The following is a 27,069-nucleotide window of genomic DNA, read 5'->3' as shown; positions in this document are numbered from 1 at the left end:
TTTCTCTGATTTTATCATTCTCTCTCTCTCTCTCTCACTCACTTTGTCTTCCTTAATAAAATGAATATTTGTTTAAATCCGAGTTCGTGTCGATGTAATCAATGATCATGCTAAAACGAAAGCACGAACCGCTTACTTGCTGTGTTGAATTTGTCGAGTGAAATAAACGAATCCTAGTTTTCATTCGTGTTTCCTACAATTTGCATCCTTACTGTCACGTTCATCATCGATAACAAGCTAAGAGAATGGGAAAGAGAGAGAAAGGATGACAACGACATTACCTGTTCCCGCATACTAATTCTCTTATAGACAAGGTCCTATGTCTTTTACTGTTTCTCAACATTCTTGATTACCCTTTTACTATTGATTAACCTATCCTGTTAGACTCTATTATTCACAATGAACTTGCTTTTATTATATACCATTTTGATGTTTCCTTTTGATAATAATTATTGCACGACAATTGTTTCAAATCTTTCGACGTATTTGAATATAAAGTACTGCACTGAATAAATTATTTCATCTAACTATAATACATGTTTAACATTCTTCTGATTCTATAGTTTCTCTAATTAAAATTAATTTAATTATAATTCAAATTAGATAAGATCAAATTATTCTTTATTATCAGAAATTAACAATAGTACGAACTTCTTCTTCTTCTTTACACGTGTTTACTTTTTATCGTATCCCATTTGAACCTTCATTTTGTTAATGATTATTACAATGACAATTGATTAGAATCTTTCGACGTACTTGAATACAAAGCTCGCATCGAATGAATTATTTGATCTAACTATAATACACAATTAACATTCTGACTATATGGTTTCTAATTAAAATTCATTAATTACAATTGAAATTAGATAAGGTCAAATTATCGTCTGTTATCAGAAATTAGCGATATAGTGTGATTTCTATTCTCTACATGTGTGTTTTCTTTTTACCATATCAATTTAGTCACCAATTGCATAAGAATTGATTAGAGAAATTTTGACGTATTCAAATATAAAGCTTACATTGAATAAATTATTTCACTCTAATTATAGTTAATACAAATTAACATTTCGTCTAGACAGTATCTAATAAAAATGTTCTAATTAAATTAGAAAATTAGATTATGTCCAATCATTGTATGTTATCAGAAATTAGCAATAATGTAATCCACCTTCTACGAGTGTCTTCCTTTTGCACAGTGATATCGATTCGAAGGAAACAGCCGAGCAAGGATTCTAATCGTAGTGAAATAATTAAACGCTGGGAAGGAAAACGAGAAGGAGAAGGGAAGAACGGGGAGGATAAGGAAGAGAACGAACAGGAGGAAGAAGAGAGGAGTGAGAGAAAGCACGTTAATCGTTAAGAGGTCGTTGAACCTGATAAATTAGGAAGTTTGTAGGTAGATACAGATTGTTAGCTCTGACATCTTGAAAAGAATTTTACGAAGATAAATAAAGACAAAAGATATCAAAGAAATTGGTGAAAGATGCCATTTAAAAGGGAAACCAGTGGAATCGTGAGAGTGTTTATGAAAAATCGAAAAGTAAAAAGAAGACGACTGAAACGTTTCGAAAGTTTCTGCCAAGCGTTACAATGCTATTGCTCTAATACAACCATACACGGTTTGAGATATGTCACTGCTACAGAATTAAGTTACCTTGAGAGACTTCTATGGCTAGTTACAGTAATTCTATCCTCGATATTTGCCATCGGACTGATCTACATGATAGCAAAAGAATTTCAGGTGATTCCTACGATGCCCCCCTAACGAACTAAACGACCCAATCGTTCAACGTCGACGATGATGGATAGATGGATGGATGGTTGCTTGGTTGCTTGGTTGGTTGGATGGATAGATGGATGGATGGATGGATGGATAGATGTGTGGGATGTTTGGGTGCTTGGGTTGGTTCGGATAGATGCTTCGCACCGAAACTCGGTTTTGCATCAAACGCCTACTACCATCACCTTGCACTTACCCACACACATATATACATATACATTGAACGTTTACGAGACTACCCCCTAAGTTAAATCGAATTTAAATTTTCAAGTTTATCTTGCTCACGCAAGACCTACAACTTGATAATGATGCACCTCCTTTAATCTAAAACATTCTCTCTCTCTCTCTCTCTCTCTCTTTTTTCTCTTTTAGACTATAAAACATATCTTAAATCACGTTTATGGTTTTTTTTTTTTGAAGTGAAAACTTCTTTAGAATGGGGGTGATTTGAAAAAGAATGCAACAAAAAAGCGACAGATTTCCAATAAAACTATGGACAATTTTCTAATCTTTTATTATTTTTACGACGATCATTAGATGTCTAACATTAATTTCAATCTTGAACAATTTACTTTTCACGTAAATATTATTCCAAAAATATGCATAAATAATTAGAAAAAAAAAGTAAAAATAATATTATGTAATAAATTATCTTACTGTTGATCCTATGCACTCGTTTCATTCTCTCAAAACTTGCCTTTTTTTTTTTATATGTACCACTGAGATAAAAATAATATCGACAATTAAACTTTGATTTTCTTAACATTCCTATCTATAAAAATATAAAATGATAAAACTATTTATTACAATTCTCTTAGGCATATCCAACGTCAATAAGCATAAAATCGACGAATTACAAAACTTCTGGCGTACCTTTCCCAAGCGTGGTCATTTGTCCGAACCAGCACGTAGATTGGAAAATGGCAATGGATCTTGAAAAGAAAATATTTTCTAATTCTACAATAGGAAGGAATAATAACAACAGAAATATTAGCAGCAGCAGTAGCAGCAGCACTAGTAATAATAATAGTATCAGCATCAGTAACAACAGCAGTAGTAGCAACGGTAACAGCAGAAATAGCAGCATCCTAACTTTTCGTAAACTACTAAGGAAACTATCGATCATGAGTTTCGGTGACTTTGATCTTTTGGAGTTCTTAAAAGATCGAGATCTTACGGAACTAGCTGGTACGTTGAACAAAATTTCAATTTCAATTTTTAGACTACTCGTCTTTTGAGGAAAATGGTAAAAACGATAAATGAAAGGGAAGAAAACTCTTTGAACATATTCTTGACGGGAATAATAATAATAAATTTAACTTGATAAGTTTTCATACGACTTTGACAATTTTTGTTACTTTTCCAAATTTATTATATTATAGATATCTTTTGTTATAATCCTGTTTTTCTTTTTTTTTTTTTTTTTTAAATCAATTTTCAATAATTATATGATACACGTGTTTAAATAGATAATACCTACGAGTTCGTGATTTTATTGATTATCCTTAATTGCCATTATTAAAATGAAATACCTCATATAATTATTAAATTGTATATTAATATATTTCAATTTATATTTAATAAATAAAACGATCAATCATTACGAAGTGAAATGAAACTCCTAACTTATTAGATATTAAATTCTGCTATATGTAATATATGTATAAATAATAAAGATGCTAAATGATATATATATATCATTTTCGAGAAGATATCAACGTGACGAGAATACTTCTGGAAACGATGCCAAAGTGTTCAGGTCTCTTCTCTGCTTGTTGGTGGCAGAAACTCCTACTATGACTGTTGTGAGATCTTCGAGGTTCAAAAGACGGAGTACGGCTTTTGTTACTCCTTCAACTCGGAGTTGTCGGAAGAACGGGTAGATCAAACTAAAGGGAAGGAATCGACGAGAAGACCACGAAGAACATCTGGTTACGGTGAATGGAGTGGCGTTAGATTGACGATGCATCTCAAGAATATAAATAAACCACCGGACTCGGGTAAGATTTATAAACCACAAAAACAAAATCAATTTTAGGTCTACCGGAAAGTTATATCTGCGTTTTTTACAATTAAAATTTGTTCATACCTTTTGAATAAATTTTATTAACTAATATAATTGTCATCATATTATTTATAACTTCTTGCTAAATGTAATAGCACAATTTGTATAATTTTATATTTTAAAAAAAAATACCTTTTTATTTCTAAATAAAAAAAGAAAAATTTATTATTTTATTTAACTTTATGGTAAACCTAATATAATAATAATAATAATAACCATTTGCACACACACACACACACACACAATCGTGACCTTTTTCATCTCTCAATTTTTTGCATATTTGGTGAAATTTCGAATTAAAACACGTAGGTAAGAAGACAATATTATAATCAATTTTAATATTAAAAATACCATGACCGATTGTCAATTTTTTACAGAAATTTCTTACAAGTTATTATAACATTTGATGAATAAAAAAATTCTTATTGCATAAATGGTAATAGCATAATGCTTAACACTTCATTATATTTCGCTCGAAGAAAAATTTATTTGAAAGTAATGAAAATTTAAATGAATTCTCAATAAATATATATATATAATCGCGAGATAGTTATTATTCCGCTTAATTTACTCAATAAATAATAAATCGATGCGATATCGAGAATCAGAAAATGAACGGAATCATGTATGAGCATAAACAATTCAAATAATGCGTAAATATCGATTTATATGTTGGTACCGTGTGAAATGTTCTACGTTCTATTTGCGAAACGTCAATATACTATAATATAAAGGTGAAACGTTATGTTCTAATGCTTTACGGTATACGATATTTGCGATCAATGCGGATGACAAAGATTCACGATGTGTTCCTAAGATATATGTATTATATAAATCTATATTTTATAATACATACATAACAGAGAAAGACATATATATAGATAACTATAGTTTTACCTATAATCTATTACATAGATAGACGTTAAAATAGAAGGTTATAATCATAACTTTACAATAAGTTATCCGAATATTTAAATGTAATCGAGTAAATGTACATAATTTTATAACTCAAATTTGGTATTTATTAAATAAATAATAATATAATAATGTTATAACATAGATCTAATTAATAACAACAAGTTTACAATTATCGAGAATAAATTGGATTCAAATTAATCACATCAAAATGAAATATATATATATATACGTGAGTTGTGATAAAAGAAAAGATGAAATATATTGCTAAGTTTTTTCTTATCTTTTTTTTTTTTTTATTCTTTTTATAATAATAACTCATTCCCTTTAACGGGACTTTATTATAAAGCAATATTTCACTGTACTATTGTCATACTTTTACAACGAACAAGAAATTAATAAGCAACGTCAAAAGCATACTGTTTAAAAACGTTCAAATTTATTTAATTTTTTTATTCTTTATTTTTATTTTTTTTCGTTCTTTCAAAAAAAAAAAGAAGAAAAAAGAAAAGAAAAAAAATTATATGATTTTGTAAATAATAGATCTTAATTGTAGAAAATCTTTGATCGAATAATCCTGAATGCTGCTAGGTGTATTTATTAGGGAATTCAAGCTTATGGTAACTATTGGATCTTCGTTCGTAATCACAGAGAGATAGAGAGAGAGACAGAGAGAGAGACCAATACGCAAGGTTTGCTCTTAATGTAACTCGAATGTTAAACCAGTGACAGTGTAACTTCATCAGCGTGGCATGTCAATCCAGAGCTCGTTAACCGAACAAGCAAAAGGCTTTATATCCGAATCAATTCCCGATATCCCATGTCGACGTACGCATAATTCCTGAAATGTCGTTGGTGAGATAACCAACAGCATTCTTCGGACGAACGAAATATCGATTCTGACGCGGTCTATCGTATACAACCCCCGGACGATTTCATTCTAAATTCACAATTACATTCTAACAATTTCTCTTGTATATTTATTGAAGTGAAAACTTCTTTAGAATGGGAGTGATCTGAAAAGTAAATAAACGGAAACGGAACTATGTAACGAAGCTATGAAACGGCTGCCATACTAAATAATGAGAGAAAAAGAAACAAAAATAGGATTTAGACTGCGAGGGAATGTGACGAAATATAGCTATACAGTTTTTCCTATTCTCGGTCTCCTCTTTATGCTATGCTTCGTAGTTATCGCTCCTGGTTGTATATATGTGTGTTTGTGTGCGACTGCATACTACAAAGCGTACACACATATTCTTTCGATACTCGAAATGTTTGTAGGTAGGAGCGATAGAAGGGTAGAAGAAATAAACAGAGATAAGCACGTAGGTATGCGACAAAAGTATAAGGTACAAACGAACCGACGGTCGACATAAACAAGGAAAGAGCGTGGTATGTTCTTTTTTTATGTTCATTTCTTTTCTATTTAAAAATGTTTCTATTTTATTGAAAAATTATTATTAAATTATTTATTTCGTAGATATTATTCTTATTAATGATTATGAAATATATAGATTAAAATAATTGTATTGTCTGCAAAATTTTACAAAAAAAAAAATTGACTATAAGATACATGAGAGAAAAAGAATTAAACAACATTGTTTTATTTATATACTTTTTTTATAAATATTCAAAGACATGTTTTTAATTATAATGTTTACGTATTTAGGAAATTTATACTAATTTTTCAATAAAATAGAAAAGTTTGTAAATACAAGAAAAACGATTACGAGGCTTTTTAACAAGGCTTGTTTACGAGACTCTTCTACGAGGCCTAATTAAACACACCCTACGGACTTATCGGAAAGACCCTACGGACTTATCGGAAAGACCCTACGGACTTATCGGAAAAAACCACACTACTTTTCGGAAAAACCTCACTACTTTTCGGAAAGTGCGGAAAAAAAATTTGGTAAATAATTACTTTTCCGAAAAGTAGTGAGGTTTTTTTCCGAAAAGTAGTGAGGTTTTTTCCGATAAGTAGTGAGGTTTTTTCCGATAAGTAGTGTGGTTTTTCCGATAAGTCCGTAGGGTCTTTCCGATAAGTCCGTAGGGTCTTTCCGATAAGTCCGTAGGGTCTTTCCTTTCTGACTACTTTTCGGAAAAAACCTCACTACTTATCGGAAAAAACCTCACTACTTTTCGGAAAAACCTCACTATTTTTCGGAAAAAACCTCACTACTTTTCGGAAAAAACCTTACTAGAGAGGTGTTCACTACACTGACAGAGGTGTTTATTTACCATGCATTTTTTAGGTACCAGAAGCAACTGGTCTCATTTCTTTGAATTGAGAACTTGCTTGCTGTGTAATATGTTATCTATTTATATATGTTTTCAATAAAACGTATAATAATTTTTGAATATGATAACAATAATATAATAATAATATTATAACAAATAAACCCAACAATTATCCTACTCCTTATATTCTGCAGTCGTCTCTTTCTCTCGAAACTTAGTTTTTCGAAGGTTTCACTTCTAACAAGTGTGATCTCCCCACATGATATTTTTTTTAAATATCTATCATAATTTAATATTATAGCAACGAATAATTTAAAAAACAAAAAACAATACTTTTATATCTATACAGCGTGTGTGTGTGTGTGTGTGTGTGATTGCACGTATATGCATTGCAAGTTTATATTGTGAAAATTTTATTATTTTCAATAATATTTTTCCTAACGAAATACATTTTATTTATTAACATTTTATCCAAAATTCTGTTGTCATTGAAATTTATTCAAACGAATGAATTAAAATTAACACACATGTATATTTAGTTTAAATAAAAATTTCAATTGCGAATATCAATGAGATTTAACATTTAACTTATTACGATTCGGATCAAATTGAAAACGATTTTGTATTTACCATTTAAATTCTAATTTCGATGTTCATAGCATTGTTCTTTTCCTTTCACTTTTTATTATTTTATTCGATTTAATCGAATTTAATGAAAACAAATGATATTTGTAGCGAACTATTAAATAAAAAAAAGTAAAAACGTCTATTACGTAAAGTGCGCTGGTAGATTTGGTATTAACACATATTCATGTTGGGGGTGTTTCGTATCGAACATTACGTTGAACCGGAAAATATTTTCTGGATTTTGCTTCAATCGTATTACGGTAAAAAAAAAGAACTAGTATTATTTTGAATATAAATAATATTTGTCGAGAATAATTGAGATAAATCACATTATCGCATTATAATGTATATTCTTCGTGTTTTTTTCTGCTTTTTTTTTTTCAAATGCAATTATCAGAGATTATCAGTCTCACATAATAATGACATATATATATATATTTTTTTAAATAAATATATATGAAAATCATAATATTATGTATTTATGTGTCTTCCAAATACTAATATAAAATAGTACCACTAGTTACAGATCATCCTATATATTTATATTTTAATTATATCTGCTTAACTTTAAAATCAAGCATCACGAAATATAATTGACTCCAAAAAATCAATCAAATTTATAACAAAAATATAAATCAATTAAATCAAAAAAAAATAAATGAATCCATTTATTTAACTCAACATTATATAAAAAAAAAAAAGAACTATACGTGTTTAATAAAATCTCAAGTTAAGAAAATCTTTCGAGATAAGCATAGTGAAACCATTTATTATCCTATCTTTTATAAAACGTCTGTTGGTTTTTCATTTTTTTCTTGTTCTTTATCTGTCACGTTTCAGAAGAAACAGACGGTGGGAACGTGATGATACAAGGACCGAGAGTTTGGCCTAGCAGTGGCACCATGATACCAGTCGGCGTTGCTCTCAGCATCGCCTTAGACTGTATCTCGGGATATGCTACACAACGAGTCCTTGAGCTAGACGACGACAGGATGCCGTGCAAATACGACGAGAGTGGAGTCTACAACCAGCAAAGCTGCATATCTTTTTGCAAGCAAGCTTACGCGGTCAAGTACTGCGGCTGCAACCCGTCCTTTCTATTTCCATCCAGTGAGACCGTCCTTCACTTCTCTACCTACTTTAAATCTTCCTTTTATACTAGTCACAATCTCTGTGTGCTATATATATATTTATAGATGTTTGATATAACTATCTTATAAATTTTCTTTATAAATAAATTTATATATTTATATTTTTCAGCAACCAAAGATCGTGATTGCAACGTAACTGATCTTATTTGTTTAGTGGAAAACAACGGTAAATTATTATTAATTATTTTATATTAATATATTGAAATATTATTTTTTTATTTAATTATTTAAACCTATTAACGATTCATATATAGTTTAGAATTAAATGTTAAGTACCCAAGAGTGTTAAGATCCGATTGATTATATGACCAAATATGAAATTTTCTCTAATATAATTTACAAATGTTGACAGTCATATTTTTTATTGTGGAAACATTTGTTTCTTCTAGTCAAATAATTACCATGAAAAAAGTTTACAACAATATTTTTATTTGAATTCTTAAATGGATTATAACATTCTCAGGTACCATAATTGTATCAATAAGATATATACATACACATAGATAAATTTTGTTATCTTTTCTTTTACAATGCAGATATATTTAATTCGTATTACGTGCTGCAAGACACACAGATAGCCGACGACAAGCCAGGAATGATATGCGATTGCCCACCGGAATGCGAATATTATTTCTACAAGCCACGATTCACCATAGTACCGATATCAGGAAGCAAGGATATCACCATGGACGTGCATTTCGAGACGCAAACGAGCTTTCGATATAAGACAGATATTGTCTTATCGAAATTCGCCCTTCTTGGTAATTGACGTCATCCTAGATTACCATATCCAACCAAAGCACAACGAGTGGCTTCCATCCTATTCACTATTCTCCACGATGCCCTACTAGCATTGTTATAGCAAAGCTCTTGTTTCCTTTTTCTTTTCTTTTTTTTTTTTTTTACAAACCTTCTTCGAGATTACCTACAAAAATTTCCATGAAATCTGATCTAATGACTTTATGCACGTACAGAAATACCTTTTAACAAACTAATAAGAGAGTACCTGTTATCATTAAGAAAAATAAAGAAACATCGATTAGGTTAACCATTTTTCTCACTTTATCTTAGTTTTGCACTTTTTAAATTGTCTCACACCAAACAGCAGTTACTTACTCGTTGCTACCACCATTTATTTCACCAATTGTTTTAACGATATCCCTTTTTTTTTCTTTTTTCTTTTTATTTTGCTTCTTTTTTTCTTCTTGTTCTTTTTTTTTACTTCATTTCCCTCTCTCACTCTCCCTCCCTCTCTCTCTCTCTCTCTCTCTCTCTCTCTCATCGAGTTTTTATACAGCCAGTAAATTTTACGAGGCCGAATTACGATGTTCTCGGAACGCTTGGAACTACATAATTTATTCGCACGCGCCATACCATATACCCCCCACCCCCCACCCCCTATCCACACTCTGAGACCCTCCAGGATAACTCGCATACATTTTCATCCCCCTTTAACCAAGCTCACCACCCCTTCCCTTTTCCTTGCTTCTCTGTAGGATTATAAATTTATCTCCCGAAACTTTTCATTCATATTGAATTAATTCCACCTTAGTCGTTTCGCAAAACCACGTATTATCTAGCTAACGAAAATGATCGTTCTCTATCAATTGTTTTTTTTCTTTTTTCTTTTCTTTTTTCTTTTTTTGTAAGTATGCCAGGTATACTCAACCCACATTATATTCTTTCGTAAATGGAAAAAGAGTTTTTAAACTTTTTCCGTTGATTTTTCTTCTACTTTTCTTTTTCAATTATTACATCTACACTTATGGAAGTCGATGATAAGTAAATATATATATATATAAACGTTGGTAATGATATTTAGTTTTCGAGTTTTCTCTATGTTCTCTATGTTTTCTGTTTTCTAACTATGTTCTTTAATTAAATTAGTATGTTTATGAGATTCTTAATTTTCGACAATTTAAATTAAAAAAAAGAAAAAGAACACCTTAAATCTATTAAGAAAAGAAACCGTGTAGTTCCAACTATTAAATCACTAAAATTATATCAATGAGATATTAATTTCTCGACACGAATCATACGCTATTAAAACTATTTAAAATTTTAATTAAAAAAAAAAATAAAAAAAGCACCCTAAATTTATTAGGAAAAGAAACCGTGTAATTCCAACTATTAAATCACTAAAATTATATCAATGAGATATTAATTTCTCGACACGAATCATACGCTATTAAAACTATTTAAAATTTAAATAGATAACAAATAAAACACCCCAAAATTCATTTGTTTCAATAACTTAACAATTCACCATTATCCCTAACTAATGATCATTAATCTTGCAAATGTTATTAAACGTTTGAATTTTTTGTGATCACGATTTTTCTAACAAAACAAAAAACTTTTACATTTTATTCAAAAAAAAAACAAACAAACAAACAAACAAATAATTTAGAACAAAAAAAATAAAGAAATTATTGTTGTATGTATTGCAGTGTCCTTCGGCGGTATTATCGGTTTGTTTCTCGGAGGTTCTCTGCTAAGCGCGGTCGAGCTCGTTTACTATCTTCTAGTTCTACTGTATTGTTATGTTTCTTCCTGGTACGAGTCGGCTAAGCGAAAAGTTAACGTCCAAGAAGGTGGAACAGCAGGAGTAAGAGGAGTTGGAGATGAAGTTGGAGTTGGTGGTGGTGGTGGTAGAAGAGAAGAGAAGGAAGCTGTGGTAAAGGTAATTCCAAGATTACCTATTCTGGATTACGGACCCTTGAAATCGCGATCGAGGAAGATTCCAAATCTACTTGTCTACGATTACGCGAAGCAGAAACCCAACAGATATTGAAGCAATCAAGGCTATACCACTATACTGGCTTTACTTCCAAATATTACAACCACTGTTTAGGATTTTAGAATTTTCCTAAAATGATAAAATCTCTTTACAAGCATTGCATAATAGAAAATAATGAAAATAATCTATAACCGTTGTTGTAATCATTTCAAAACGTATATGTTTTTTATATACGTGTCCTTATTTTACTAAAATTAAAGTGTCGATATAATTTCATTTAACACGTCACGTGTCACAAGCCCTTTTTACCTAACTTGTCATTCAGACCATTTAATTTTGCTTTAACAAAATCAACTATTACATGTAATTATTAATTATTGTAAATATAACCATTAAACAAACTCATATGCTTTGTTCTATACTGCATTTTATATAATGCATCAACATTTTAATAGAAATATTTTTTTACAGAATAAAATTTGTTATAAACATACATTTTTAGTGCATTAAATAAATATGTCTAATGGTAAGTGTACTGTGGTAAACGTGGCCTGAAGAACAAGTTTAACGTGTACCACCGTTGGGGTACACGTGGAATGAAACGTGTTAAAATACTACATTTATGTTTCAATAAAAATGCAAATATTTCATATTTTAAATCGCATAAAATATCATTGACAATATATTAACGTTATTACAATATTCAAATATGTCAAATAGTTATTTTTATCTTTTTTTTTTTTTTATCTCAAAGGGGATTGTGTTGATCTTAAGAAATATTTGGAAACGTGAAAAGTGTATGAAGAACACGAAAGACAAGTGCTGTGTAAATAACTTCATTAAATCGGTACTAAGAAATGCGGAAAAAGCGACTAACAAGGGTGGAAAGGAAAAGTTGAGGGGGGTTGCAGGGAAAGGAAACGACTGTTGAAACCAGGTAGAAATGTCACGTGACGAGACAAGTGCCACTTTGCGTATTCACCCTCATTCCTTTCACCCTTATTCTCTCTTTCTCTCTCTTTCTCTGTGTGTTTCACCCTTTTCAAATGTACGTATATCACGCGTAGTAAGTAAAATTGTTCCATATAGTTTCCGTATTTTCGTCCTTTAACGTCATGGGAATGCTCCGTATCCGGTACTAAGCGTAAGATGGGACTAAATGTACGCGAAGCTATCTGACAGGCCGCCCATTTAGCTATTTATTATTTATCTACAAGAGCATACCAAAGAGCAGCTAAAGGTAAGGTGTACGAGTAAGGGTGATGGATAAAATAAAGGGGAAGAAGAAAAGGGAATAAAGGTAAGAAATATGTATAACCTTAGGTTACTTAGTAACAACTAATGAACATAAAAAAATATTTACAAATTTTCAATATCGTTAACATTAAAAAATTTACACATATGCACATATACGTATATGCATGCATGCGTGTTTGTTAGCTGGAAAATGTTCGTAATATAATTTATAAATATATTTAATTAAATATTTTGATTAAATTTGTAAAATTACGATAATGATCGAACCTATTGTTTCTCGTCTACGTGTGTGTGTGTGTGTGTGTGTGTGTTTTTTATGTTGGTTTCTATTAAATATTTGCAAAAAGAACATAAATCAAAATATATATTTTCTTTTCAAAGAAAAAGAAATCGTTAAGAGATAGTACATTAAAAAAAGTTGCAAGACTATTCCTTTTTATCAAAGCATTTGTTATACACGAAAGTTAGGAGAGTAAATATTTCGAGAGGAAATGAAATATTTGATTTGGAACGTCCTACGAATATGAAAGAAAACGTTTGTTAGATATTCTTGTTCTATTAACAATAAAGACTCAGATATTATTGTTTTACTTCGAAGGAAATCTTTTATCTTCGATAAGAACAAATCTATCTTAGGAAAAATATATTAATAAAATAATTCAACGTAATTCAATTTTATCAAATCATATCAAACATGAAAATGTATTACATGTCATATTTATGTGTGTCTTCAGAAATCCCACTCTACATATATATTTGAAAAAAATAATATTTATATCTTCATGGTTCATTTATTATTAATATCGAAGCATCAATATATCAAAATCAAAAAGGAATGCAAGTAAAACAACATTACATGCTTGTCTGAATAAAATCGTAATTAATACACTATTAACGCAAGCAAAACAAGAAATATGAAAGAAAGTGCATAAATTAATTGCACAGTTAATTAAATTAATTTATCCAATGAAACAAAAAGACCTATCCTGAACTAATAAAATATTAGGTCGTCCCGAAAATGTTTTCCTTTTATTGGTGATAAATTAAACAATACTGCATGCGTAATATAATTTTTTTTTTATATTTTACTTTATTTTATTAAATAATATCGATTTTATATTCTTTACTTTAAATTATACAACCTAAAAAATATTTTGTGCTCGTAGAATTACTAAAAAAAAAAAAAAAAAAAACAAAGAAGAAACTTTTGGAACGACCTAATATATACAAAATTGTACAATTTTCATGAGTTATTCCTAAAAAATGAATTACTCGTATGCTCGTCAATAATTTATTTAAATAATTACAAACCAAGTAGGACTTTTCATCCTTGACATTACTGAGCACTGAAGGAACTTTAAATTTCTAACTAAAATCTCAATTATTTTATTAGAACAGCCAATTTAATAAAAAGGAATTATCCAAAGGTATTAAAATATATATTTAAAAATATTTAACCCATTGAGACTGCCAGAGATATTTAAAGCGTCTCGCCTTAAATTTTACAAAATATATAATAATAAAATATTCTTACTGATATAATATTATAATGATATTTACAATAATTGATAATTTAATATTTTTTACATCATATAAATATTTCATTCAACTTTGTTAATAATTCTTAACGCAAATAAACATTTGTAATTAATCTAAAATTGCAGTACACACTACGAGATATTTCGTAGTTGACAGTCAATGGGTTAAATATATTTCGATTAAAAAGTTCACGCGTATATTTAACGTTGTTTATATATAAACCGTATGTATTCGTATTAATCTCCAATGTCTTATTATTATTCAACAGACTAGAAGAAAGTGGAATATAAAATCGAAATAAGCAGAAAGGAATAAAGCGATGGATAAAGAGGACGCGAGTTCGTAAGCTTTTATAAGCTCGCGTCGTTGGTGGATCGGTCGTTGAAAGACGTTAGCCTTTCTAGATGGATAAAACTGTCTGGTGTTAAGAGACTCTCTCTCTCTCTTTCTCTCTCTGTCTATTTCTCTCTTTTTCTCTCTTTTTCTCTTCCCCTTCGTCTTCTACTTATCACTCAGCGCATGTCTGTTCGACGTGGCCTTACTGATATCGGTAACAGCTTGGGAGATTGGTGGTTTGCTCGAGAGAAGGTGAGGAAAGATAGAAGAGGAGTTTCAGCAGGGTAGAAAAGGAAAGAAAGGGAAGAAGAAGAAGAAGAAGAAGAAGAAGAAGAAGAAGAAGAAGAAGGATGACGAAGCCCGAGCTTAACTCTCGAAACGAGAGTTAAAGAGAGAGAGAGAGATAGATAGACTAGAGATGAAAAGAGAGGTTGAAGTAAAGAGGGGTGTAGAAAAAGCAATCGTTGTCGTCAGGGAAACGAAGGAAATCTGCATTTTGTCAAACTGTTGCTCGAAAGTTCTTAAGAAAACAGGGTTGAAAGGTGAGAAAGACACGAATAAGAATAAGAAGAAGAAGAAGAAGAAGGAAAATAAAAGATAAAAAGAGAGAGAGAGAGAGATGAACAGACTAGTTAGAAAGAGAAAAAAATAAGAAAATCTTCTTCTTGCACGACCATCCTTGCAATGACGTACCTGACGACAGTAGAAAGGGGTGATAAAGAGGGGAAGTGATAAAGGGGTTGATAGTAAGATTGTCAAGTCGAGAATAGAATAAAAAAGAAAAGAAAAAAGCAACCGGCATGTGACTGGGCGGTCGGTTTAAGTAACAAAAAAAGTAAGAAAAGTTTAGAAGAACTCTCTGAGATGTGTTGTTATCTAAGCTCTTCACGTACCTAAAGTACTTCAGGGATCTTTGGGGATCTTCGAAGGGGAAAGAAGGAGATAGGAATACGACCAACTGACAGAAATATACTTCAAATTACTTTAGATAATGATCGTATCTTCAACGAATCCTCCCACATTATCGAATCGCATTCAACTAACTGCGCTCTCATGACTTTTGACTTTTAATCGTAGAAAACTTTATAAATGATCTCCAATCGTTTATTAATGTATAGGTGTCTCCTGTATGTGTGGGTGTGTGTGTGTTTGTAAAGAGTTCAGCAACGAATTCAAATAAAAATAAAATAAACTGAAAACACGAGTAAAGGGAATACTCTACTAACTGCACTTCAGTCAGTGGTGGGGATTGAAAAGGTGTATAGGATTTATGTAGAATTATGTGTTGGTACGTTATATTCCTCCTCGCATCGTTGACATTCAAGAACTGACTATGAACTGGGATAACGAACAATGTATGACCGTCAATTTTTACGGAACACCTGGTACGAAGTCAATAGGGATTATCGCGTATACGATTTGTAGATAGACGCTGACAGATTTCCTCTTCTCATATTCGATCCACATTTTTTTCTGTATTATTTTTATTTCTAGTTTATTTTTCATTATTTCTAATATTAGTTCGTAATGAAATTCTTTACCAATACTGATTATAGTAATCACGATTGTTGCATGCAATTTTCTTATGGTATAACAACTACTAATAATTTCATAATAGAAAGAAACTAATAATTATAATATTATTTGTCGTATTATTCCCTTTTTTTAATAAGAGAAATTTTCGATAATATTTTAAAAACACGGTTTGACAATATACTTATCCCTTCACTTTTCAACTTGGACAGCCTCCACGAGTCTCTGCAGTCCATTGCAGTTTAAATCTTTCCAAAAGTGCAATATCTTCCTTTTCCGTTCTCGTATATAAGACATACGACTTTTCCAGATCAAGCGACACGTATTACGCGTGAACACACATTGCTATAGATATTTCTACACACACAAATAACTCTGTGTATAGATATACATGCAAAAAAAAGACACAAGGAGCATAAAGGAAACGCACACGAATGAACTTGAGAACGAGGTCGCACCTGCAATTCGCCGTACCCTCGTCGTCTTCGTACTCGCTTCATTGGTTGGAGAAAGAATGAAAGAAAGAAAGAAAGAAAAAAGGGAAAAGGAAAAAAAAACAAAGAAAGAAAGAGCTGATTTTGTAAACGTGAAAATGCATTACTCTCAATTTCCTTGAGCAAGCCAGTATCACCCCAATATTGCTGTGCATAGGATATTCGAAAACGTAGAAACTATTTCTACGATGACAAAAAAAAAAACAAAAAGAAAAACACCATAATTTAGTGAGTAGTAATAAAAAGAAGAAGAAGAAAAAGAGAAAAAGTAAGTAACATTAATCTAGATTAAAAATAAAGAAAAATAATTGTACAAAGGAACATTCATTATATGTAAGAGAGGGAAGGAGAAAGAGAGAGAGAATGTTGTAGAATTAATACTTGAGGATAAAAAGTGACGAATAGTCAGAAGGGAGATGACACTCTTGAAACAACCGGGTGAACTTTTCCAACCCTATTTCTCTCTTTCCATCTCTTTCTTTCTCGTTCTCTCTTGACCAGAACTTTAACAGTTTTCTAGCTACAATAAGTATGTTCTAAGCTAAAACTAGGTAGCATTAGCGAGAATATTCTATACGTTTAACAAAAAGGATAGGAGAGATGAGTATAGAGTGTGTTAGCTTTAGACTATCATTATCCTCGCTAGCCCCAATATAATTTTAATGAATCCCTCTCTTACCCTTTCACCTTATTTCTCTCTTTCTCTATCTCTTGTACTCTTACTTCCACTTCTAAACGAGAACAAGAAGTGTAGTGTCACGACTTAGTAACTTCAAACTTACCCCTTTAATTTCTCTTCAGTTAGAAAAGAATAAAGGTACTATCCACGTGAATTTCAACTCGTATTTTCTTCTTTGTAAAGCGTGTATACGTAGAGGAGAAGGAGGAGGAGGAGTACCTAGTGAGTATCGTGGCCAGAAGCGTAAAACAGGCAAGCTGCCACGTACATGCACCAAAGTGGGTTATAACGCGAACCGTAGCTTTACCGTCGTCTCGAATACAAACCAACCCTCAGCATCGCGTCACCGCACCTCACCCCCTTCTCACCCTGTTACCTACACAACCCCCCGTTCAACTCCCAAGCCTTTCCTTCCTCTTTCCCTCCTTCCTCCATCCCTCCTCCTCCTTCTCCTCCTCCTATTATGTTCTTTCGCACGGAACGGCTCTTGGCGCGTCGTCACTTGGCTCGTCGATATTCCCGGCACTTATCCCGACGCGAACTACGAGAGCTCGTTATTCGCGAAACCCGTCTCTCTCTCTCTCTCTCTCTCTCTCTCTCTCTCTCTCACTCTCACACACACACACTTTTTTTCTCTCTCTTATCCCCTCATCGATCGATTTCCCTTTTCGACCTTACTATTTCCAAACCTTCCTCAATTTATAACCACGTAACACGCTTCTTTCCTTCTACAGATACCTTTCCTTTCCTTTTATCTTTCTTTTTATCTTACGTTGATCTATCGTTAAATAGGATTCGTGAAATCTTTTTAAAGTTCCTTATACTTGGTTATTTTTTTTTCTTTCTTTATTTTTTTAATCCTTTAACACGACGTTATGAATTTTTAAAGGGATTGAAAACTCTGACAGTAGATTTGCCAGTGAAAGATGTTATAATATATTTTATCCTAATAATAATAATAATAATAATAATAGAAAATGTATCTAAAAAATAATAGAAATAAAATAAATTCAAGATTTGTTTAACATCTAGTCCAATTAAATTTAAGCTCAATTAGAAGATTAAATTCGAATATGTGGAAGATATAATTCTATGATAGGACATAAATTAATTCGAGATTTTTCATACATGAAGTTAACAAATATCTTTTATCGTATGAAATCCCCCACCCAAAAAAAAAAATTAATGTGAATAAAAAAAGAAAAAAAGAGAGAAAATGAGAGAGTAAGATAGTAAGAGTGAGAGAATGAAAGATAAAAAGAATCGAATTTATCTATCGATCGAAGGGATTGACTAGTAGGTCGGAATCGTTTCAAACTGCGGAACCTCTTTCACTCGATTCGGTATCATCGTTTCCGAATGAATAGTAATAGGTCGATCGTTGAAGTTAAACGGAAACTACGAGGCTCAGGCTCGTAGAAAGAGAAAGAGAGAAAGAGAAAGAGAGAAAGAGAAATAGAGAAAGCTTCATGCCATTCTGTAACGAAGGATCGATCAAACGAAAACGTTCGTTAAACGCTTTGGGAACATCCTTTTTCTGCCGAATCGTGTTTCATTTCCTTTTTTTTTTTCTTTTTTCTTTCTTTTTTACTTTTAAAATAATTATATATATTTAGTGTATGAACATGTGTGTACCTTCAGAAATGCATTTATACATATATTTTATAAAATAGTCATTTAAGGAACTAATTGGTATTGATGAACTAATAATAAAACATACAATACAATATAAAATTTTCATAAGTAACTCCTAAAAAGGAATTACTCATGCGCTCGTCAATAATTTATTTAAATAATTACAACCAGCAGCTCGTGCCGATTAGGACCTTTCATCCTCGGCATGATTGAACACCGAAGGAACTTTAAATTTTTTGACTCACTCGTTACCAACCATTATATAACATATATGTGAAATTTTAGAATTAAAATAACGCATATACGAAACATGAACAGTTGGCATTAGAAGTTCTGCGGTGGCTCCAAAACACTCCTACTTCGTAGCAAGTATTGCAGTCTGATGATTAGAGAGTTCCTCGAAGAAGATCCATCGGAGAATTCATTCCATATCTTTGAAAGGATGAAAATCCATGGTTATATCTGTAAAATAAAATAGAACAAAACGATAAGTTATCTGAAATATTATCCAAAATTATATAAAATAAAATCGAATAAAATGTAAATAAAAATAGATATTTACAATGTATTCCAATGAGATGCAGCACTATTGCACCATGGCGATGCACCTCGCGTGAATCTAATAACGCGGTATAAACGAAAATAAGAAACTATAGATGAGTTTCTTATCGCGAAACCGAAATTTTATTATACGACGAACAACACTGACTTTAATTCGCGTATGATTTTAATTTATTATACGACCGGTCACTGATTCTACAACTAATTCAAAGACTGCATTGCACGCAGTCAAATGCAAGAATAAAAATTTCACTCCCGGTCACTTCACATGGGCCATTCGATCTAAGACACTGACCCGTAGTAATGCAATTGCTTCGCACACGATTGCAATCTGAAACAGAAATAAAAAACAATACTATTAATATCATTACTATTACAGAAAAGCATTAAAATTTTTGAGGAATTATTTATTACCAAAATATACTCACTTTAAATCTTTATCGACGAATGCACGATGAGTCTCCTACCCTTAGGATGACGATGAGCACACGTTTAAACCGAATAAAAGAAACTTTCGAGTTTCTTAACAGAGCAAACGAAACTTTAACATGTGACGATCAACATTGACTTTAATTCGCGTTTGATTTTAATTTATTACTCGTCCGATCACTGATTCTACAACTAATTCAAAGACTGCTTTGCACACAGTCAATTAAAACAAACAATTTTAAATATTCACTGATGCACTGACTTTAATACGCGAACAGTCTGTAGGACTATTTTTAGATAAAAATACAACTTTACACGAACAAACTCTAATGCAATAACTGCATTGGTCGCAGTTAATTTAATATATATAATTTTTAAAAATAATTCGCGAAACGCGACGGAATTAAAAATTAATGAACGAACGTGCTTCTACGCCGTGATTTTAATTATATTTGAACGATAAAACACTCCCGTACATTGTTTCGCGCACGATTGCAATCTAAAACAGAAATAAAAAAACAATACTATTAATATCATTAATATTACAAAAAAAGCTATAAAATTTTTGAGGAATTATTTAATACAAAAATATACTTACTTTGATGAATACACGATGAATGCACGATGAGTCTCCTACCCTTAGGATGACGATGAGCACACGTTTAAACTGAATAAAAGAAACTTGCGAGTTTCTTAACCGAGCAAACGAAATTTTAACATGCGACGAACAACACTGAGTCTACACGCATGATTGCAATGATTTTCTGAAACAGAAAAGAAAAAAGGAAAAAGAACAATTAATATCATCGTCGTAAGAAAAACCCATTGAAATTATCATAAAAATGTATGATAGGAAAATATACTAACTTTTAATCTTGATTGATGACTGCAGGATGGGTATCCTACCCTTAGGATGACGATGCATAAAATAAAATTAAATAAAAAGTCTGAAAAAGCTAAAATATACTAAAGATTATATTACAATATTTCCTGTAAATCATTTCTGAAGGCAGAGCACACATTAAAACGATTGAATATTCTATCAAAAATATTCAATGGTAAATATAAAGAAATAATTTAATAATCTATGAAAATTGACATAATTAAAAGTTAAAGTTATTAAATATTTGTAAAATTTATCAAAATATGCAATTATATTAGCTTATATTAGCTTATTAAATTGCATACCAAGTATATAATGTTAGTAAAAATATTTATTAAAAATCTTTAAAGTTGTCTAAATAAAACTATAATTGTATCAGTAAACTCAATAAAGAGTAACATAAAAAATGAACCAGTTTTTATACCATTCTATGCAATGTGAAAGACTTTTTAAATTATTAAAATCAAAATGATAACGTTAGAAATAAAATTATTAAATAATTTAATACGCCTAGTTTTCGTTTATGTTATCTCGTTGAAGGATAGAAGACGAATACGAGATACATTACTACGTAACCTTAGTAGAGGGGACTTTCGAAGTGTCGAACGCTCGGCTATTATACGTATGTTATCGGCTGTTTACGTTTTGTCGTCGACTCGAGAAATATCTACAAATATAAATACACATTCACATAATAGCCTGTGTATCGAGTGTTTCGTTTTCTTATTCCTCCTCTCTCTCACTCCTTCTCACTCACTCTCACTCTCTCTATAGTATTTCTTTATGTCAGATATTTAAATAAAAAGAAAATGTGTATTAATTTTCTTATACGTAATATAATATTCCTAATAAAGAGAATTTATAATATTATAACATTATAATTTTTGAATAATAATATTAATATAATAATTATAAATACGTTTTTTTTTACAAATAATAAAAATCAGTTCGATGTATCAACTTTTTCGTTCATAAGCTTGAAATAATGAATAGAAGGTTGATGATAGGGGATGGGAAAGAGGGATGATTTGGTTAGTATTGCTTCCTGGCAATATTTATTTAATACGTCAAATATTAAAATTCGTTATCGAATTTGAACGTTTTCAATAAAAAAATAAGTTGATCGTAATACTCTCTTTTCGTATTTGTCGATTAAATTTGAAATTAAACAAACGTAGTGAAAAATGAATTAATTCCAATATAAAATAAAATAATCAAACGATTAAACGTTTATCACGATATAAAAACAATATACTACAGTAATACTAACAATATACTGATACGTTGAATCAATATTTTCTGAAGAATAATTTTTATCATTTCTATAAGAAAAATGTAAAAATTTACATGTATTTAATCAAACAATGGACAAAAAAAAATAAAAGAAAAATTGAACGTAATAATTTTTCTAAAAGATCGTCGATTTAATATTGAATAAAAAGTATTATTACGTAAGTATTACATTTATACGATTTAATTTCGATATTAAAAAAGGAAAAAAAGAAATAAACGCAAACCATAAACAATATACATCCTATCAAGTTGGGATTATTCTTAACACTGTGTGTGTGAGTACAATTGATGATCGTCGAATTTACGGTGTTTTCATAGTCTTGCATTTATTTAATATACTCGAGGGATGTTTTACAGCTCGGCAAACAATCAGTATCTAGATGCATAGATATAAAGATATAAAATTCGTTAGTTTGATGAGATGAACGTTAGCTAAAGCCCAAGGCAACATTATATTTTAACAGCTTTAGTTACGACACGTTTCTACTACTACTATTTCTAAAGACCACACGGAGAAAAGGCAAATAAAGCGACCATTTTATTCGAGACTAATAATATCACGAACGAGTTGAAGTAAACATCGACATTACGATGAAGAAAACCAATTTTAAGATGTATATATGATGATGATCATGATTTCCACTACGATTCACGTAAGATTATTCTACTTTAACGCTATTATCTTTCTCATAAATGTCATATTGAAATTATTTCTATTCTCTGATATAAAATAATGATATAAAAGATATATATATATATATATATATATATGTAAAAGAAAATTGCACGAATTTATTTAAGGAGTCTTTTTATCTATTCTTTTCTTTTTTTATATTTCTTTTTTGTTATGAACATCCTACACACATGTATAAATACTTAACTACCCACTATATAGATTTAATATCAAACTCGGTAAAGCATATATATATATATATATATACATACATACATAGATAACAAGGGAGAGAAATACTTCAGCTCGACGATATTGGATCGTAATTCGAATGAAAATTTTCTTCCATCTGTATTACCTTTCTAGAAATTGCTCTATCCAATAATGCACTCAAGAGTCATACAAAATTGTTTAATATTCGAGAAAATAATCGTGGGTAATGTTGAAAAGACTATTGCAGTAATAAATGATGATGATGATTATTATTATTATAACTATTATATGTATCTGTAAAATTACTCCTGCAATTTATCGTATATTGTATCAAATAGTATGATGACATTCTATTCATAAATTTTCCAGCTTACATTTTCTAATCTACTTGTAGTAAAGTCGCGGATAATATTTATTTCGAGAAAACTATGTAAGGAAGAAAATTGTATATAAAAATAATTAAAAAAAAAAAAAAAAAAAAAAACTCGGGTCATATATTGCATTTTAGTAGGAGGGTGCTTTCTCAATAATTTTCAACGTTTCTCAAAATTGCTATTGGTCTCAGAGATTAAAAGTCATTAAGATCGTGCCAAACACAAAACCCCGTTTAATACCAGGACCACCTACAATATCCATTTACACTCAAGGATATTGGTTCATAACTCAACTCGAGAAAATATGTTGAATAGGGGTTGGGTTAAAGTACTAGTTACAAAATTACATTGACATCATTTTAAATTTTATTACTATCGTAATAGTATTTAAAATTAGATTGTAATTTTAACGTTTTTTTATTATTCATGATTTGTATTTTTAATAAAATATAAAATATACAACCCTCTAAACAAATTGCAAAGAAAACTAATATTTTTCTCGTATATATGATCGTTGATATTATGTTTATAAAAAAAAAAGAAAAATAATAAAAAATAAAAAAGAAACGAATAGCAACGTTTAAAAAAATAGAAAAATATTTTCCACAAAGTTTTTTCATTTACTCTAAATCAAATACATTCGGTATCCTGATATTAAATCATAATATATATATATTCATATTTCTAAAAAGAAAAAAAATTTTCAATTCTAACACACGAGCTTGTAATATTTTCTCTCTCTCTCTCTCTCTCTCTCTCTCTCTCTCTCTTTCTCAAGTTAGTATACAGCAAATCATTTCGACAATTTTCGATTTACATATCTCAGGACTGAAAAATGTTTTACACTTTGAAAAGTATTTTACTTCCCCGTGGTACCAACTCCCCTCCCCCTCCCTGTTTTTCGGTACACGTCTTTTAATACGTTGATATTGAAAATACGCAAAATATGAGTAGACACACATGCACACACACACACACACACGTGTGTTGTTAGAACTGGGAGAGTGGTTTTTCGTATGTAACAACATTTCGACGACAAGAAACGACATTGAAATATATTTCTGTGAGAGGTTCCTCCTTCGAAAACAAACAAATAAAGCGTAGTATAGACGACAGGATTCTCTTTTTCTCTCTCATACTAGTCCTCCCTTCCACCCTCCATCCCTTTCTACCCTTACTATCTCTCTTACTCTTTTCTTATCTTCGATACAATACATGTACACATGTATTTATATATTCTATTCTATGTATGAATGTATGTATTCTCAAGAAGACATACGCATCCACGTTGCGACCAAGATATAACTCTGGCCATTTCTCTTAGCAAAGGTTTAGGAAAGAGAGAAAAGATAGAATATAAGGTACCTTGGAAAATGCGCTATTTGGTCTGCCACTAGTAAATACGTAAACGTTGGAAAAGTGATTTTGCTGATATTGCTTCTTTAAATTTAAGGTTCCCAACTACACACAAGCATTTCTATCCTAAATCTATTTACCATTTATAGATATATCGATATCCTTTAGTTACGGAAAACATATTCGATATGCAATGAATCATTGGAAATAATATTCCTATCCGTTTTTCATTATAAATTTTTTCATAATTCTTATTTGTCTGTAAATATAGTATTATAATATTTATAGAATATTTATATATTTTTTATATGTATTTTTTTATACAGAATTTTTATTTATTTTTATATACAATTTTTATATATTTTTATATAATTTTTGTATAGTAATATTTTTATATAATTTTTATATAGTAATATTTATAGATTTTATATATAGTAATATTTAGAGAATTTTTATATAATTTTATATAATTTTTATAAAGTAATATTTATAAATTTTATATATAGTAATATATTTATAGAATTTTTATATATTTTTATATAATTTTTATCTATTTATATTTTTAGAATTTTTATATAATTTTTATTTAATAGTTATAAAAAAATTTTGAAAAGAATTATTAATTTTATTTTCTAATGAAATATAATATTACTTGTTAAATGAATCCATTATTAATTGAATAAGTTAGATTTTGTATAAACACATTAATAAATAAATATTTCAAATGTTCAAATTTTCGAATTGTTCTCGAACAGTTCATGAGAAAAGGGTTGTTCCATTTTTTTGTGTGTATATTGTTTTGTTCTTTTTTTTTCTTATTCTTTTTGTTTTGTATCGAGACATGGGTCACTCGCTTGTATTCCGGCCCTTTTACGGAAACTTTGAGAAATGGTTTCGTAGGAAAAAGTGGTGATTTATTTCACGGGAATGCGGTCACTCACCCAGTTCAGTTTTCCTTTTTCTTTCGTCTCATTGCTCCAATAGGTTACTTCGTTTTCTCGTTCGACAAATTTTTCTCGCTCCATTTCTTACTGTAAAACGACGTTCACCTTTTTTCTCGTCTCGGCCTTGACACGAGTTAAAATTATTTCGTCTATGTCGATCAAAAATATAAATATACCAACGATACTTCTTCTTTCATAATATATAGTAGACGATAAAAAAAAGAATAAAAATAAAAACAAAAAAGAAAAAGAACGAGGAAGAAGATATATAACTAAATTTTAAAAATATTGAATAAAATTATTCTGCGAAATGTTACGTACAAAAAAAAATACATTTTACTTTGGAATATGAAAAGTAACTTATGTAGAAATTTGTATATGTAATACATGTGTGTGTGTGTGTGTGTGAGAGAGTGTGTGTATGAATAATACGATCTGTAAAATCTAAAGTACAAAAATTCATATTTTAAAGTACAGAATATAAGTAATGTTGAAATATGTGCATATATACATATATGACACGTATGACATGTATTTGATACAACATTTGATCAAATAAAATATTATAAAAATAAATGAAAAATAATAATTGATAAATGTAAGTATATTAAAATAATATTATCGGTTTAAACTAATGACGATGATATACGTGTAGAGTGTTCGATAGTTGGTATCGATAAGGATTTGATGATAAAAGAAATAACGAATCCCTCGAAGGTATCAGTAAAACCCGAGGCGGTAGCTAACGAGTTTCTGACGATGTCTTACGCGACCTACGGACCCTTTTATGTTGGGTAATGTGCTTGCAATCCTGAATCTCTCAACAACTGATGTGGATTTCGTTGAAGTCGAAAAAGGAATACAGAGTTTGCGAAACCGAAAAAAAGCAAGCCTCGAGTTACACTTTTATTTTTTTTTTTTTTGCTCGAAGAAATGGCAACTTTCGAATCCTTACTTGCAGTTTACGTTTATCCAATAACGACTACTTGAAGAAAAGCGAACTTTTCTTTTTATGTTTACTGCAAACTAGTTCTCCAGCAATATAAAGCGCTTTGATCTGTCTTAGAGAGACTGACTGTAAGATGATGAAAAAGGAGAGAGAGAGAGAGAGAGATCTTGCGGTAGAGAAATTGGATGTGTAAGTTTGTTCGAAGGTAACAAAACTTCTAACTTTTATCATCAAATATATAAACCTAAATATATCTACTATTTTTTTTTTATTATTATTATTATATATTATATTTTTATCCCATTTTATCTTCAAAAAAATTAATATATTATTAGTTAATACATTATATATTATTATACACATTATCTATAAATAGTAATATTATAGTAATATTGTATT

The 27,069-nt window shown here is 30.2% G+C and overlaps 1 protein-coding gene across 1 annotated transcript in view; it reads left to right on the top strand.

Moving 5' to 3' along the window:
* LOC107068563 (pickpocket protein 19) overlaps positions 1 to 11,706 on the top strand; it is a 33,097-nt gene extending 21,391 nt beyond the window's left edge. Inside the window, 8 exon segments of the mRNA XM_089178984.1 lie at positions 1,197 to 1,741; positions 2,599 to 2,968; positions 3,492 to 3,562; positions 3,564 to 3,780; positions 8,472 to 8,741; positions 8,892 to 8,948; positions 9,319 to 9,543; positions 11,233 to 11,706. Of these exon segments, the coding sequence (XP_089035110.1) occupies positions 1,484 to 1,741; positions 2,599 to 2,968; positions 3,492 to 3,562; positions 3,564 to 3,780; positions 8,472 to 8,741; positions 8,892 to 8,948; positions 9,319 to 9,543; positions 11,233 to 11,576 (1,812 nt within the window). The 5' untranslated portion in view covers positions 1,197 to 1,483 and the 3' untranslated portion in view covers positions 11,577 to 11,706.
* The last annotated feature ends 15,363 nt before the right edge of the window (positions 11,707 to 27,069 follow it).

Source organism: Polistes dominula, unplaced genomic scaffold (genome assembly GCF_049000335.1).
Source record: "Polistes dominula isolate Pdom_NZ unplaced genomic scaffold, Pdom_raw_medaka contig_18, whole genome shotgun sequence".
Lineage (NCBI taxonomy): Eukaryota > Metazoa > Arthropoda > Insecta > Hymenoptera > Vespidae > Polistes > Polistes dominula.
The sequence above is the reverse complement of the archived record's forward strand: the minus strand, read 5'-3'. Positions and strand labels throughout refer to the sequence as shown.